This window comes from Montipora capricornis, chromosome 10 (genome assembly GCF_036669925.1).
Source record: "Montipora capricornis isolate CH-2021 chromosome 10, ASM3666992v2, whole genome shotgun sequence".
Classification (NCBI taxonomy): domain Eukaryota; kingdom Metazoa; phylum Cnidaria; class Anthozoa; order Scleractinia; family Acroporidae; genus Montipora; species Montipora capricornis.
This window is the reverse complement of record NC_090892.1, coordinates 17,738,626-17,755,832: the sequence shown is the minus strand read 5'-3', so window position 1 is coordinate 17,755,832 and position 17,207 is coordinate 17,738,626. Positions and strand designations below refer to the sequence as shown.

The 17,207-nt window shown below is 39.6% G+C and overlaps 1 protein-coding gene across 1 annotated transcript; it reads left to right on the top strand.

The window, feature by feature from the left end:
• The first annotated feature begins 484 nt into the window (after window positions 1-484).
• LOC138019076 (somatostatin receptor type 5-like) lies at window positions 485-4,439 on the top strand. Its single transcript, XM_068865735.1, has 2 exons — window positions 485-772; window positions 3,368-4,439. The coding sequence occupies exon 2, from the start codon at window positions 3,430-3,432 to the stop codon at window positions 4,330-4,332; it is 903 nt and encodes a 300-aa protein (XP_068721836.1). The 5' UTR covers window positions 485-772; window positions 3,368-3,429; the 3' UTR covers window positions 4,333-4,439.
• Window positions 4,440-17,207: the final 12,768 nt, after the last annotated feature.

Below are 17,207 nucleotides of genomic sequence, written 5' to 3'. Positions count from 1 at the left end.
AAAAAATTCATAAGCATTCTCGGAATCGGAGGCCTGGTACCCCGGCATCATAGCTGTGGAGCCAGGAAAACAACAAGAAGTGAACCCAAAATCAATATGGCGGAAAAGTTGGTGGATGTTGTTGCAAAATTAAGACAGTGTGGGAAAAAGGATCACCCACCGAAACTCCTGTGCGACATAAAAATGGCTTAAAAACGTCGTTAACTTTTTTTTTTTTTCTTGGAATATGCCCAAAATTTGGGTCGGTTGGACGATGCGAAACGGAGAAAAAAAAAAGAGGATGGCCTGAGACGAAAACGAAAAAATTTGAAAACGTTTTAGCATGGATAGGACTTGACACTCTCTACGACAAATTATGGCGTTTCACGATTTGACGCTCGATTTTGAAGCACCTGTTAGTTATTACCTCAGGCAACATAACCTTATAAAGATAATTTATGTAAAGAAGCTTCGGTTGGCCAAAGAGACTACTCATCTCGTTTACGTGCGAGCAGCACATCAAGAAACAAGGTGCTGATACAAATGATCTACAAATTGGAGAAAATTGATGGGCTTCGGAGTGGAATTTCGTCGAAGAAACTGGATTTATATGCGTTACGTGGGCTGCCAATTTTCCATAGCTTTAAAAAGAGAAGCAGCTAACAGCTTTCTCGCGCATTGCTGGAAAATTCTCCCTAGTTTGTTTCCCTATTCTGTCTGTGTTCACTATTCGCGTCTATTGCGCGATTGTTCGATCGAGGACCACGGTTCAGTTTTGACTATTTTCACCAAGGTGAGAGAAACTGTCGTTCGTGTTCTATCCTGAAATCGTTGGTGTGAAATACCATATACTCTTCTTAACTCACGTCAAACAGTTTAAATGAATCAAGTTGTTTTCTTGTGTTTCACTTTCTCTGCTATAGCAGAAATTTTAGCGTTTCTCAGCAAACGTTTGAGGAACAAGGAAGTCCGACAAGGGTCAAAGGGTCTGTTAGACACTTGAAAGCTCCAAGAGAGGCAATTCATTGCAAGACGTTTGAGGAACGATTCAACTTTTGAAGGAACAGGCTTATTTATCTTAGTTACCAAGCAATAGTAAGGAAACTTAAGCCTGGTTTCCATATGATTGCAGACGATCGCGGATCGCATATCGCAAAACGTTTTTCGATCGTTTGCGATGATATGGAAACACACATTTGCGATCGTCTGCGATCCTATTCGCAGACTATCGCAAACGATCGCAGAAGAAAGAACCATGTTCTATCTCCTGCGATCGTCTGCGATTGTCCACGATCAATTGCGATCGTGAGATCATATGAAAACCAAAGTTCTGCGATCTGCGATTGTAATGTATCCATAACACCATGAATTCAATCCCATGATTCAACGCTTGTACATTTCTTTTTTTTCTTTTTTGTTCAATATCCTTTATTTCACATAAAACTTTAATTTTACATTTGTGTGTATGTGTACCTGTTAAACTTACTTACAAGATAATTTCCTCTTAAACTGACTCCTCAAGTAGTCAGTTAAAGTAACTCTTCATAGGTTTTCCATTTATTACGAAAAATTACCATTCTATTGGATTTAAGTGCGACTTGTTTTTCTGTTTCGTATTTATTTTCAAGAATTTTCCTGGAGTGGCTACCGGACGGTTTAATCTCTTTTCGCCTACAGCTCCATGAATAGGTTTTCCCTAAAATTACTAGTACATAATTGACTAGATCCATCCCCTCCTTCAGGATTCCTATCATCACATCTTGCAGCAAGAGGCAATTGCAACTACTAATGTTCTTTAAAATATTCAATGTATCATCCATCCAAAAAGAGTATGAAAATTGGCAACTAAACAATACATGGTTTGTAGTTTCTGTTGTATCATGGCAAAAGGAACAGTTGGGACTTGGAATATAGCCTATTTTAAAAAGGATATCCTTGGTGAAAAGAATACTTCACGTCCTTCACCAATGATTACTATTTCTTTTCTGATTTCAATAACACTTGTTAAGATCTACATTTCCCGCATAATCATAAACCGGGGCAAAAATACCTTTGAATTAGTAGGCACCGTCCTTAAGTTCTCAAGCCACAGAACAGTAACTTAGCGAATAAGTCAGTACCACACGAATTTTAACAGAAAAGTTCATCAATACGCATGAAAGCAACATTTTGGTTTTGGTTTCGAATTGAAAATGAAGCAAAATAGTTATAGTCTTCAATCGTTGTTTCGTATTCGTGTTTATAGGATATTTATTAATAAAACGGAAATAACTCGAATGCTTCTGTTTAACTGAGCCAAAACTCATCCCTCGACAAGCTGTCGAGATAGCCGCGAGTGAGACCTCCGTTTGAGGTATTTATCTTCTACTTGAGAATCGTTAGCTATGTCATTGTTATTAGGTATTATAGTATCCTTCAGAAAAAATGTAGCTATCACGGTTCGAAGGGTATATTTCTTGTTCTCCGACAAAACGCGCCAAAAAAAGTATACTTTTTCAATAGAACTATTGGTCCAGGAGTGGAAACGCCCGGAAGTATGATTTTGTAGCGTTGATTTTCGAGATCTGAACAAGCGCTTTGGGTTTTTTGTGGTGTGCATGCCTGGAGTGAAAAATTCGTCTTCCGTCTTATAATCAGTCCAATCGTTGTGGCAACTCATCTCAACTCATCTTATTTTGGTTCGCTGACCTATTAATTGATTAATATGAGCGTGCTGCATCTGATACAGACACAAGACGTTAAAAGTAGCCAAAAGGAAAGAAAGGCAAAACATAATATTAAATACATAATTAACTCTATTGATCTGAGCTAAACGTGACATGCACGATGAAACTGTTTCTAGAACATGATTACCAAAAGTTAAGTTTGGATCCATAATTACACCAAAGGTCTTCAGCTGTTAAGTTGTTGCAGGTGAAAGATCCTTCCCGAAAAGTGACAGATTAAAATCATCATTCACTTTTGCAATGTTTTGTCTACTTCCAAAGATCATTAATTTCGTCTTGTCTGGGTTCAAAAGTAGCTGCTTGTTATTTTTTAAAAAAAATTTGTTATCATAAAATGTAGTGATAGTTGTTGAATTACTGCTCATCGGATACTGTTGGGAGGCACCCTAATTGTAATAGGCGACTGAACTAAGAGGATTAAATGTGTTCTCAAAACCCTGGTGGGCCAGGCATCTCTTTTGATGAAATTTTAACGAAATTTGCAGATTTCGTTACAAAGGCAGCATTTTCTCCTCAATTAGTGCGGTCGGAGTTTTGATCCCGCGACCTCCCTCAGTGCACGGGTCCGTTGTTCGAACTGAGCTACCCTAACCCTAAACCTTTAACAAACTGTAAGCAAAATGTGTGAAAATAACTTTTACTCTGTGTTGTTTCTTTAACAGGTTAGCTGTTGATTATTCTCATTTGCAAGGCGCAGTGCAGTTGAGACACGTTTCCTTGCAAGATGGATTTACCTAAATCTGTTTGCATTCCGATGCTTGCTATACAAATGACTGAGATTGTTCTCATTGTAATGCTGAATTTTATCACCATTCTCGTTTTTACAAAAACCAGCTTTCTTCGTAGGCGTAGACTGTACTTGGTGCTCAATCTGGCGGTTATAGATATGTTGGTTGGGGGATTGTCAGAAATGAACATTTTCCTCAAAATAGGAAATTCGTGCCACATCTGGAATGTACCCGTTCCGGGAAACAACGAGCGAAATTTATGTACTTTGCACTTATTATTTGTCATCGCTTCCGTGACAAATCTTACTGCGATTTCGATAGAAAGGATGCACGCAACGTTTCGCCCGTTAAGACACCGCCTCATCAAAAAGTGGACGTATAGTGTCATTATTACCGCAATTTGGGCCACAGCCGCCTCACTAACAACTGCTATAGTCTTGACGACGGACCGGGACGACACAGAATCTTTACTGATTTATTACGGATTGAATTCATTTAATGCGATTTCTCTTTTAGTAATCTGTGCTTGTTACGCATCAATTGCTATAAAAGTTCATCGCGGATTACATCTTCTGCCCCACGGTGCAGTCAGTAAAGAAAGAAAATTATCCAAGACATTGTTTATACTGACTGTTGTATCCTTACTTATGTGGCTACCATTTACCATAGGCTCGTTTCTCCAATTCTCCACTGATATTTTAACTTCCTTCCTTGAGACGAGAGAGCTTTGGTTTAATTTTGTGTGCATCGCTCTCTTGTACGCCAACTCTCTTTTTAATCCCACTTTGTACGCATTTAGACTACCAGATTTCAGAAGAGATATGATTTCACTCTTTTGCCGTGGGCGCCAGAGGCGAGTCGTGCCGGTTTTGAATCAAAACGTAATGCACAGGGTCTGAAATGAAAAAGCAAAAGTCTATTCAAGTAATACTGGAAATCATGTATCACGTAATTAAAGATAACTTCAGCTAGACCTTGTCAATAGGAAATAAAACTTAAAACTGATTAGACATGTGTATCGCTTGTTTGCATATTTGTAAGGAAAAAAAGCCTTGAAGATTATTATCGATGAAGTCCAGGAATTCCTGGTATCTATCATCGAGCTGTTACCCTGCGAGCAGTTGGTTTCTCCTTCGCTTCCCGCAAGAGAAACCACAGCGAGCAACCGTTAGTTTCTTTGAGTGATCTGCCCTACCAGCGCCAAGGACGAATAAATTAAATTTGAACCCGTAAAACGAGTTAGTAAACTTGTTTTGGCGCTTGCGCGTGCGTTCAGCTACACGTAACTGCTGCGTTTGGGCGAGCCTACTGTGGAGGGATTTCCCACGAAATAAGACAAAGTGATGTCAAATACATCACGTGGGGTGTGACGTACTTCGCACATGCTCGACGGAAAATCAAACGGTTGCTCACAGTGGTTTCTCTCTTGGAAGCGTAGGAGAAACCAACTCTTCGCAGGGTATCGAGCTGTCGGTTTTGATGGCAATTGCTTAAATTGAAGGGCAAGAAAATAGCGTACATTATTTCCCCTGGGCGGATCCACGATTTAGTTCATTCAAAGAATTGGGCGGATCCTTTAATAGAAAAGCTGAAAAAAAAGGGGGCGGGGGTTCTTTGAGGGAATACCCCGAAGGAGATTATAAAGGTGCTTGATTGAAATGTAAATTTCGAGTGTTTTCTGGGAGGAATGTAAGATAATATCTTTGAAATTCTGGACTGTGCTTTCATTGGCGGTGTTTATTTTTCAGAAACCACACATGTTTAGTAAACATTGCAGTTTAGAGATTTCGACCAAACCACTCGAACCATCCCAGTTTCCCACCCCCTTCAATTTTATATCAAACCGTTCCTTGAATTGCGCAAATCGTGCAATGGAACGGTTATCTGTGCACAGAATTCAGTATTCGCTTTAGCAATTATTGTGAATATGCAGACTCTTAACACATCTAAATAAGTAAAGCCTTGTGCAAATGAAAAAACTCGGACAACGTTTAACCCGAAATCTCTTTTATTCTATGGATAATCTAGTATCCACTGGAGCCTCTATCTTTGCTCTTTCTACCTTTATTTATAAAATAATTAGGATAGTACGCGCACTCTCATTGGTCAATAGCTGTGTTTAGATGAGAGTATGGAAACACGGCTGTGATGTCACACGAATTTTGATTGGCTATGTAGTCGGACGCGCGTTTTGATCGGCTGGTAGGAAATATGAGCGTGTATCAAGAAAATCTGTTTGAATTTAGAAGTAAAAAAACCAGCATTTACACTCATTTGTCGAATTATCTTTGAGGAATATTTTATAAAAGCAATAGAGGACTTTTTTCCGTGTTTCCGTAGCCTCATCTAAACACTCGGGGAAGTTGGGAGAATTCTCGACAATTATGCAAACCCTCGACTGCGTCTCGGGTTTGCATAACTGTCTCGAATTCTCCCAAGTCCCCCTCGTGTTTAGATGAGGCTATGGAAACACGGAAAACGTTCTCTATTGCTTAATTGGTCCCTCGACTGTTCTTGCATCCCTTTTGTTCATCTTCTTTTAAATCCTTCCGATCTAAGTGATCATGGAGGTTTGAGCGATCCACATTAGGGACACTTAAATTTCCCAAGCGTGTGACAACATCCTTCTTCACTGCTGTTACCAGTAGCTCCAAATCTCAACTGTATCAAAGGGGGATCAAAGGAAAGTAAGACACCACTGTCCTCACTCCCATAACGTGTTGCCATTCCTTTCGTAGTTACATCCTCTCCTCGACTCGGGTCTGCGTATGAGCTGAGTGATGAAACTCGAAATGAGCATTTGTTGTGATTGGCAGGTGTGGCACCTCCCCATTACGTCATTTTGGTCCCCTTTCATGACATCCACCACGCAGTGTCACCGACAAAAATAAGAGAACCACGAAATTCCTACTCGATAAATTCTCGTGCTCGCAATGATCTAGGTCAAGAAAATTGGTGATACCTGTCCCCAAGTAGCGGAAGTTGGGAATGTAACCTACATCTGCTTCATACCCAATAGGCCATTTCCGAGTTCATGTCTGTCTCCTCTTCAAAGCGAGTCTAAGTGCGAAGTTTTTGTGATGATAATTGGTTCTACTTTACATATGAAAGAAAACTAATTATCATAAGAAAAACTTCGCACTTAGACTCGCTTTAAAAAGGAGGCAGACATGAACTCGGAAATGGCCTATTACGTGCGTTCTATTTTCGCTGTCGTGACGAAATGACTGTCATTCCAACTCCATGCTCATTAGTCATATTACAAAATACAGTGAACGGTCTGTCCTCCATCGCCATCAGGATCGATAACATAGGAGCCACTTGTGGCCTGTGGACGGTAGTATTTTACTGCATTGCAGGATTTTTCTAAAGGACCGGGAAATAGAAACATAATGTATGTTGCAATAATGTCTACGAGGTTTCTAGGCGTAACACTTTTTTGCCAATCCTTGATCAATTGCGCTAGACAATGGGGCAGTACACAGCCATTACAACGTCTCCTGGGATTGGCTCGGAAAACAATAGACGCAAATAAACAACCAATCAACGATGGACCCTAACCCTAAAAACAATAGGACAATCGCTTAGAACTTTATTCAGCATTCTCTTCAGTCCTTAGAATTTTTTTACCGCAAAATTGAAGTTATAGAGCTAATTTTTGGGAATCTTAAATTCCTCCACTCAAACACCCTCAGTTTTCTATTTTTCAGTGAAAGATGTTTTAGCTTGTTTACAGGAATCCTGCTGGATGCAAGACGCCCTTCTCGTAACCAGAACCTTGCATCTAGTCTCTGCACGCAAAAGGGAAGAGCTCAGGGAATAAAGCCGGAAGTTTTCGAGGGTGCTTAGTAGACGACAGAAAGACATAAGCCCTAACTGGCGGTCTCAGTCCCGGCTATATTTTTTGAAATAATTATCATACGTGGATCAAATATAGCTTACCTTTTCTTCACAAACAAGGGATTGACGGCAATTTTTGCATTTTTTTTTACTTGGTTATTAAATTGTCGCTCTTTTTATATTTAGAAATTATTACGTAAATGCCGGGATTATTCGTACATGCAAGTAAGTAATGCTGCGGTAGATTTCGTTGATAGTGACAACACTTGTCAATGTTAACTACAGCAACGCCGTATTTAAGTCAGTGGGACTTATTTTAGTTTGTTCAGGGAATGAAAGTATCGTCAATGTGCCGAAATAAAAGAAGGTGTAACAGAAGAAAAATTAGTAATCCGTGCATACGGCGAAAGCTACTGAAATTTAAATTGACCAATCAGAATTCAGCGAGCGAGAAAAACTGTGCTACCCGACGTCACGTACAACGTCTTGTCAATTGTTTGCAATTAAAGGGTCAGAAACGAACGAACGTCTGGTGTACTTGTTCTTAGGCTGTTACTTGTTCTTTTTCTAACTATGTTAAGACGAATTCAGTATGATATTTTCAAGTGTAAGAAGACTTCAAAACTGTTTTGAAAATGTATTTATTTTTGTTAATTCGCAAAAAGAGACTTTGGTGGCGTCCTTTTGACAGGGTAGAGCGACAACAACGTCGTTTGCGCACAGAAATGCATCGTTCCCGGTGAAAGGGAAAATGATTGGCAGGATAGCAGAGTTTTGACTGCCGCGCGTACTGCGGGCGCGGGTTCCGTATGCAAGGATGGTAATAGAACTGAGTGGAGCCCAATTCGGTCTGTAATCATACAGTGATAACAAAATCGGACAAATTTTGGAGTCTGTACACTGTTTCTATGGTGATTGAAACCAAGGTTGCGATTGGTTGATTTAAACGACAACTTTGAATGTGATTGGCTTATTGAACTGAAATTACTGGATTTTTCTAAAACCAATCACAATCGAAGAAATTGTAATTTTTATGATTAAACAAAAAAAATTGGCACTTAATAAGAGTCCGTCTGGATATTTAAATTAGGCTTTAGATTCTTGATGAACATCCGAAAAATTGCCCTGGCACTTTCTTATGTCTGGTTGCTGAGGGCAAAAATACGGGAATCAGTAGACATTTCTTGGAAGCTCTATAAATACTAATAAGGGAAGGTACGTTTTTTATTGGTGGGGGTGGGCCGGGGTATTTTAGAATTTTTTTGCCAAAAAAGTCGTAGCCCTCCCACTTCCTGGAATGGATTAATGCATGACCCTTCAAATAAACCCAAACAAAAACATATGGCCCTCCCCCACCCCCCTCGCCCTATCCAAGACAAAAATAACCGGAAGTGGAAATAACAAACTGGAAGTGTCACTCATATAACCATGTTCATCTGCGCTCGAAGTACTTAATTGCGTGGCGTGTGGTTGTACGGTGAAAACTTGAAAATAGGCAAGGATGTACGAGGAATAGAAAGAGGGAAATGTGCTTGTGGTGAATGCGAGGATTTCATGAGGTCTGATGGAGCAACTTGTGGCTGTTTGCCGACTCGCCATTCTAAAAAGGATGCCCGCTACTCCTCTGACTCAGTTGATGGCACATCGGCTGCGGGAACAAGTGAAAGTACAGGTCCAGAGAAGAGGAAAGATAAATATAGTGATGTAGTAGATCGAGTTGTCGGTTCAAGTGCGAGTAGCTTAAGTGACGAATCCTCACCTGAGACTGATTTTATACCAGAACCCCACGCGGAAACATCAAAATATGGGTGAAAGCGGGCACGGGTCGAGAGAGACAATTATGTTAGTTGGGAGAAGATAGTTCTTTGATAAGTAAATTTTTCGACACCTGTAAAATAATTTAGATTAATCTCGACTGGTAGCTTTGCTTGTATATACAAAATAGAAGCGGCATGCAGTAATCTTTTCCTACAAGGGCAAGGACATCATCAAGCGAGACTTACGATCTGCAGTAATCGACACTGTTTCGTTTACTTAAATATAAATTGATTATCGCCGATAAGAGCAGTGATTTCCGTTTATTGATTAGTCTATGATTGACACTTCAGATTTGACCTTTGTAATTTAATCTTGTGATTTAGTCGGCTTGCCGTTTTACACCTTTCAGTAATATTTTTAATCTTACGACACGTGTATATCTGATCGACTTTTTGCTCCCTCGTTTTGCTATCCTTGTCTGCTCACCGGTTGCTTACCCGTTTGGTTTTCTCAACTGGATATCGCCATAGAAGTAAGTAATTTAGATTTCTGAAATTTGTTGTTAGTCTAGCTGGTTTAAGTTAACCCGGTTTGTAAGACGTATTGTAAACCGATCATACTAAGAATATGAAATGTCCGTTGTTTTAGAACGAATAATACAGAATCATCAAATTATACGATTTGCTGTATCCAGTTGATTCATCTCGTGGACCCCATTTACCCGGAACCAGACACCAGTGCATGGGAGGACATCGCCAAATACCGAGATACATGTCGGCAAAGTGTCAAAGCGGGGACTTCAAAGGCGGAAGCGAACGCTAGAGTCCAGGCTACATGCAAGAGAGCGGCGAAGAAAGAACGCGCATCCTCTGCGTGCGATTCCACAAGGAAAGTCTGCGCCACCTGTGAGACTGCTACTCCAGGATCGGGCTACACAGTCATCCAAGATCCTACCAAAATCCCCAGCGCTAACCATCGCCTCTTCGAGACGAGGATGCCACTACTACTTCTAGTGGGGAGGTTTTTTTTTAGAGATGCAGTCAATCCTTGGATAAAGTCTGAACATTTTACTCAAGGCACTAATGAACTCCTCAGCAACTTACGTATATGACATTGCGATGAAGCACTGTTTTTATCTGCGGCACGGACCCCAGGAATGATATAAAATTGTTTACTTTTATTTCGTAACACAAACCACTACTTAGTTAAAAATGCAACCCAGATGAAAATCGAAACATCATTTGTCATCTCGTCACCTTCAAAGATTTTTAACTATTTTAAAATCAAATGGCGGTAGCAAAATAGAACGCCTAATTTACTGAGAAAAGTATGTGAAACCAACATAATAACAATTCTAATGGAAATCTGCTTCCAATTTATTGTGTCGATGTTCTTGAGAAAACTGGGATTGGAAAGGGCTTGGAATTGCTATCTTCGGTAAAAATACTCTTTTGTGGGGTAAAAAGATTACCTGGTATTATATAAGTCTTAAATATTCCGTCGCAACAGTGGTATCAGTAAAAAAATATATATATTTCGAAAAAGACTGTCGTTACCTGTGCTTTCAAAACGAGGAATAAAATTGTTGGTACTGAATCACGACAACTGAGAAAAAAGCGCCTGTAAAATGGGACTGAAAATTACGAGGATCCTGGACATGTAATTGATAACTCTAGAAACGGGAAAACAGGAAACATGGCTTATAGAAAAAGCCCATGGGCTGAAATACCTCACGAGCAAATAACGAGCGGAGAATGGGGAGGAGAGCTACATAACAGCACCAGCAGGTGGAATCAGGTATATTCAAAACCTGGGAAAGGAGCCATGCGCAGCGAGCCTACGGCCTGTCCAGAATTTTGTAGTTTAGTCAAAATGGTTGTAAAAAAAAAAAGATCGTAGATTCTTTTCGTCTTTGGCCAACGAAGCTTGATGAGAAATAGAACGCATACTGCATTGACAAACATGAGACTAAACAAGCGCATAAATGAAATAAATTTTTTAGTGACTTAACGTTTCGTATGTCTCAATATACTCTTCAGACGTAATCGTTAGCTAAAATTTTTTGAAATATATAATAGTAATTCGAGTGCTTGCAAACATTTTCATGCGCCATTTTGAAGAGAAATGGATCACTTAGAACAGCGCCCGCCCTACCATCTGGTTCAGATACGTTGATGATGTCTTCACTTTACTTAAAATCAAGGACTCTGCCAACCAAGTTTTACAGATTTCAAATAATTGTCATAATAACATCAAATTCACAATTGAATTTGAGGAAAATAGCCAAATCCCTTTCCTCGATATTCTTCTTCTTAAACGTAATCAACACAATTTCTTCTCTACATCTATTTATCGTAAGAAAACTTTTACGGGTCTTTATACCAAATGGGACTCACTCACACCTAGGAAATACAAAATCAAAAATCAACCTTATCCGCCCACTCTTTGTTATCAGATTTGTTCGTCTCCTTTTTTATTGTAATGATCTCCGGAAGTTGTTGTCACAGAATGGTTATCCAGTAGATATCGTAAACTATAATATTACTGCTGTGTTAAGAAGATAACAGCAAAATGTTGAACACCCAAAAACGGTACCTAAAGAGATAATTTACATAGTCCTACCCTACTTGGGTTTACAAAGTAATGCCACCGCTACGCAGCTTAAATGTTGTCAAAAGCTAATGAAATGTTGCGATCACTGCTAATAAATTAAAATCAATAACAGAAACAGAAAGCTACAATAAACTTAACTTAAGGCTAGGCATAAAGGCTAGGCATAAATATAAAACTAGGAAAATACTGATAACATACCAAGTGTTATTGATAACTGCACATCTGAGAAGACTTGGAGAAGATTGACACTCTTCAGGTAAATCAACTGAACCAACTGAACTTACTGAGTAAATGGTAGTCAACTTATAATGGATTTCGGGAAAATACAAAAATAACTAAAACCCAAATAAGGCTAGGGAGTAAATTTACTACCCACTAATAAGGGCCGTAGCAGGGCCGGAAAAACTGAGGGGGCACAAAAATTTGTATTTTGAAAGTTGGGGGTTTGGGGTTTGGAGGACGCAGTGGATGGGTGTAAGCCCTTTCTTTACAGGGCGGAGGGGGGGGGGTGACTAGAGGCATGGGTGTGACATCTCCCCCACCCCATGAAAAAATTTGAAACCGAAACACCAGAAAGTGTATTTTCCAGCATTTTGGGCCTTTAAAATTCAAGGGAATGGTTGCTTGGCTGATTTCGTCTATCTCCAAGTAGAGGTAAATGGGAAACAACTGCTTCACTAGGGTAAACAGCAGCGTCATCATCCTGGCCGCTCTCAGAACTACTCTCTGGCATTTCTGCAGTACCAGACGTTTCTACTTTCTCATCCTCGACGTTCGCCTTCTTATCCTGATCCTGGAGCCTTACCCAGGATAAGAGCGACTTCTGCTTGGATTTTCGGGGTTTTTGAGAGGACATTGCTCAGTTAAGATCATGTTCCGAAGACGAATCCAGTGATGAGAGTGAGTCCCCTGGATGTCAAGACGATTTGACATATTTATATTTTTGTCACATTTCTCGTTTGCTGTAATATTTTAGCTGGTTTTTATTGTAGTTTTGTACCACCGAACAAAAGAAATAAAATATGAACTGGGGAAATGGTACTGTAATCAAAGTTTATCAGGAATGATTCTATCGGGAATTGTTGACATCTTGTTGTTTCAAAGTTCTGAAAGAAGAAATTATATTCTTGTGTGTTTTTACTTTTTGAGGAAAAAAAGCTCAGAGGTGCCTACCTTCCCTCCACATTTTAGAACATTTCGTTGATGTGAATCCTTGGTGCCGACCTCTCTAATCGTCGATCGATGTTCAAACTTTAAAACGTGATAAAAATCAGCCAAAGAGGTAAAAATACATCCATTTCTGCGATAAAAGCGGCCCAAAACGCACCACTGCGCTTATTATTCCTTGTGAAAAGTGGGGTTTCTGTCTCCAGTTTGTTTTGATCGCCATTTTTACCGGTGGGTACTTCATATATGATTATTATTATACAGAATATCGCTGGCTAAGTGTACTGTGAGCCCTGATTTTTGAAAATTATTTTTATTCTGCCAAGTCACACGCATGAAACGAAGTTGTTTCTTCTCTCTAAAATCGTCATTCGAACAGGAGCCCAGACTCTAGTTTCCCCTTTTTCATTCTCCCTTGTATGACAACCTCAAAAAAGAAATTAAATTGATTCAGATCCTTTGATAGTGTGTTATTTCAGTCCTTGTTTTTTCTATGTACTGCTTTCTTTATGCCGCCATCTTGATAATTTGAAACCGCGTGCCAAATACTTCGCGGGCGCAAAATGTCGCCGATTTCTGGTAATGGTGACTTTTGATGTAAACAAACCTCGAAAGTTCGGACGAATAATAAAGGTCTTTATTAAAACACTCTAAACAACAAACGTGTTCAGATACAATAATATAAGTTGAGTCACACAGACAACTAACTAACTAACTAACTAACGGGATGTTAAAAATTTAATTTCCAATTTTGCTTGACTTTCTCGAAGAACTGCCCTTACACGGTTGTGATGAAGAAGCCCAAAAATAAAACAATCGAGAATTACCTTTTGATTTCCTCTTTTAATACGTCAGGGAAATTAATGTGACATTAAAAATGGAGTGGTGTACAAACGATGAAAAGGGAATAGCCATGGGGAAAAAAGCTTAACTTTGAAGGCGTATAAGCAGCAAGAACTGCGGGTTTCGGCATTTGAAGAATTAAAACATTTAGGGCGTTGAAATCAAATAGAGAATTGCTTGATATTGTTCCTAAAGCTTGAAGTGGAGTATGATATGAGTTGGCACTCCTAATGTGGCATTGGGGGACCTGTCTAACCAAACGGAAGTTCATAATTAAACCACCGAGGTAGTAAAAAATTCTCATACTCCACTTCCGAGGAATAAATTTGATCACCAATTTAACGATTTGGGTTCTAAAAAAATTGGTTTAGTGTGAGTCTCAAACGCAAATTTGTTACAATTCTTAAAAAACAGAACGGTTCAATAACGGCTAAATCGGAGAATAGTAGAGCGGACTTAGGATTGCTATTCTCCGATTTAGCCATAGCTAGGAGTCTCTGATTGAACAGCTCACTGACTTCGTCAAGTTCTGAGACATGTACTGATGGCTCCAATAATCAGCAGCTATCGTATGGTTCAAGAATAACATCCTTTTGAACCTCAAATTTAATTTCTGAATCACAGTTGCTCACTCAAACGTCAACGAGCTTGTAAACAAGCTGGATTAATTTAAGCTGTTTCTGGTATTTCAGAAACTGAGCTGTGTAATCTATTAGTAATTCACTCTTACAACAACTTCAATGCCGTATTATTCGGTGTGTTAGAACAAAGCATGGTGGAGGCATTTGTTTATTCCATCTAATATCAGAAAGCGCAATCGCGAGCTAGACATTGTTGAGTTCGTGCGTTTGGACGTCAAGTTAGGGAATCAACGATGCCAGTTTACTTCATAGTGTCGGCGCCTGTTACCGTTTACCAACTAAGTGCAAACCTGTGACGGATTTCCTAAACTCAATGGCTGACTCTCTAGAACATTTGTACAATTCAAGAAAATAATGGGTGGTCATTAATGATATTAATTTCGACGTGCTTTCCAACAGCAATAATGACGCAAGCAATTTCAGGGAACTATAATGAGATCAATTCCAGCTTAGCACTAATATACACGTGGCCACCAGAGTAACTGAATCTACTTCTACATATAATAGGCAATTTTTCAAAAAAACCTTTAACTTGACGTTTTTGAAAATAATATTTAAACTATTTTTTGGTCGCCCTCACCGAGATCAGAACATCGTAGATGTGAGTAAATTCTATCCTCCTATGCAAAAATGAAGTTATAGGGGTTATTTGTGAGAGTCTTGCTTCACTTAGACACCCTCGGTTTTTCGGTTTTCAGTGAAAGATGTTTTAGCTTAGCAGGACGCGAAAAGCTATTCTTGTCAAGATACCCTTGGATCTCATTTCTGCGCACCAAAGAGAAGAGCTCTGGGATCGAGATTACAATTTGCCCCGTTTGTTCCTACGCAAAAGTGGCGCTTTGTAGACTACAAAAAACTCGGGCCCAAAGTGACTTTACACCAGTGTGGTCTCAGGCCTGGCGAAAAAAAAAACATCAAAATTTAAAGGGAAAGTAGGGTCTAAAAAAAGTTCCCCGTTAACATGTGAAAAGAGCAACTTGAAGTTGCCTCTTTCGTGACTTGGAGAGCGCCATCTTGGATACAGGGGCACCCAACGACCAATTTGTTGTAAAATGTATTATTATACCCCAGTTAATGAAAATAAATGTTATTAAAGCATTTTCAGGTGTTTTCAGTGTTGCTGGGAAAACATTATCTGTTCCTTTTTCCCAGCAAGACACACAAGAAATTTCCCAGCCAGCTAGATAAAATTGGTTGGTTTCCCAGCCAGCTGATCAAATTTATTTCCCAGCCAGGAATTCCGCGCGCTTTCAAATCCCTCGATCCAAAACGACCGAACAAAAGCAACAACAGGTTTTTCCGCAAGCGCAATCACTCTGACCAGCCGTCGGTTCTTTTTTTTTTTTTTTTTTTAGTCGTCCTCAGTCTTCAGAGTTTCTACAGCCAGCTCGGGTTGAAATGCTAGAAAAAGTCAGTAATTCCCAGGCAAAACCTCTATCAATAACAAAATTTCTCAGCCAGCTCATCGAAACACCTGTATTTTTGCCAGCCAGCAAGATTCCTCTGGGGAACAGATTCGTTGGGTGCCCCTGTGGATATGACGTGTATGACGTAGCAATCGTCAACAAACGTCTTCGACCTCACCAAGTTCTTCGATCTTCGATCACTTTCTCAATGTTGTGTAACCTGTCTGCTTCAAGAAATTCAAATGTGAGATGAACTATGGTAAACGGTCTTGTGGTTCAACAGGTAGTATGCCATGTATGTCAGGCCATAAGTACGACAGAAACTCGAGTCACTTAATAGTTATAGCGGATTTTCTAGTCAATCAAAATTAGCCAGAGCAAATGTAAACAAGACAAAAACCTTGAACATGCGACAAAGGAATATTCCACAAGCGTACCTTTTTCACTTTCTTCCTTCATCGACAGCCGCCTTTGATGCTTCAGCAAACCTATTTGTTTACTTTCACACGGGGAAGCGTTTAATTTAGGATAAGCCGAGGAAACTTTCAGATGTTGCTCAATACTTGTAGCAAGGCTTTTTCATATCAACAATTACCGCTGTTGGGTGTACGCTTTCGACGGAGATGAACTAGACACATGTCTAGACATAAAAACACATATAGAAATAGGTCCGCAATGTGTACTTGTGTGGGATTTCAGTCAAATAAACGTTGATGATTAGCATTACAGTAAATGTAATACAGTTTGTCATGCTATAGTGATAAATGACGAGTAAAGATTTCGTAGAATCCCCAAGCTACAGACGAGAAAACGGTTAAGGGAGAAACATGTTTGGACTTTTAGTTTCGGGGAAATTAGGGGTGCTTACCATTTGTCAGAATAAACCGGTTGGGATGACCGGTGAATAATGGTAACAGTTTTTCCTAAATCAGCAAACCAGCCCAACGAGATGGCACTTACCATTTGCAATTGTTTTTGGCTGATGAGAAACTGGAAACTGGAAACTGGAAAATTTAGCAAATGGTAAGGAAATTTCCGCTGTTCCATTCAATGGGAAATGCCATTTACTGTGGTTTGTGTATTTCCCAGTCAGCAGAAAAAGCTGGACGCGGCCCCAAGTTATCACAGGGGAAGGAGGGGGCAGTGATTGACAGAGTTAAGAGTCACTGAAGTAAACATTTTGCAGGTTAGGGCTTGTAACGCATTACAATTGGATGCATTTGAGCATATGAGTTTCTCAGCCACCAAATATTTTGCAATTAACTGCCAAAATGTGTTAGAGTCAACGCGCTTCAGGCATGAACATACTACTTCAGAGACTCATGAAATATTTTCGTTCGGTAAAGAGGTAAATGCCGTCTACTCTTATTCATCAGCGGAAATATTGGAATCAGTCGCTAGTAGCAGAGGCGAATTTGCTTATGATAAAGCTGAATAAATCAGCAGGCAAGTGCAATTGTCAGCTAAAAGTATTCGTGCTTCCAGCTTACAGACCTGTACGTAAAC

Coding starts and splice junctions, on each gene's coding strand:
- LOC138019076 (XM_068865735.1), top strand. CDS start 3,430: ATGGATTTACCTAAATCTGTTTGCATTCCGATGCTTGCTATACAAATG.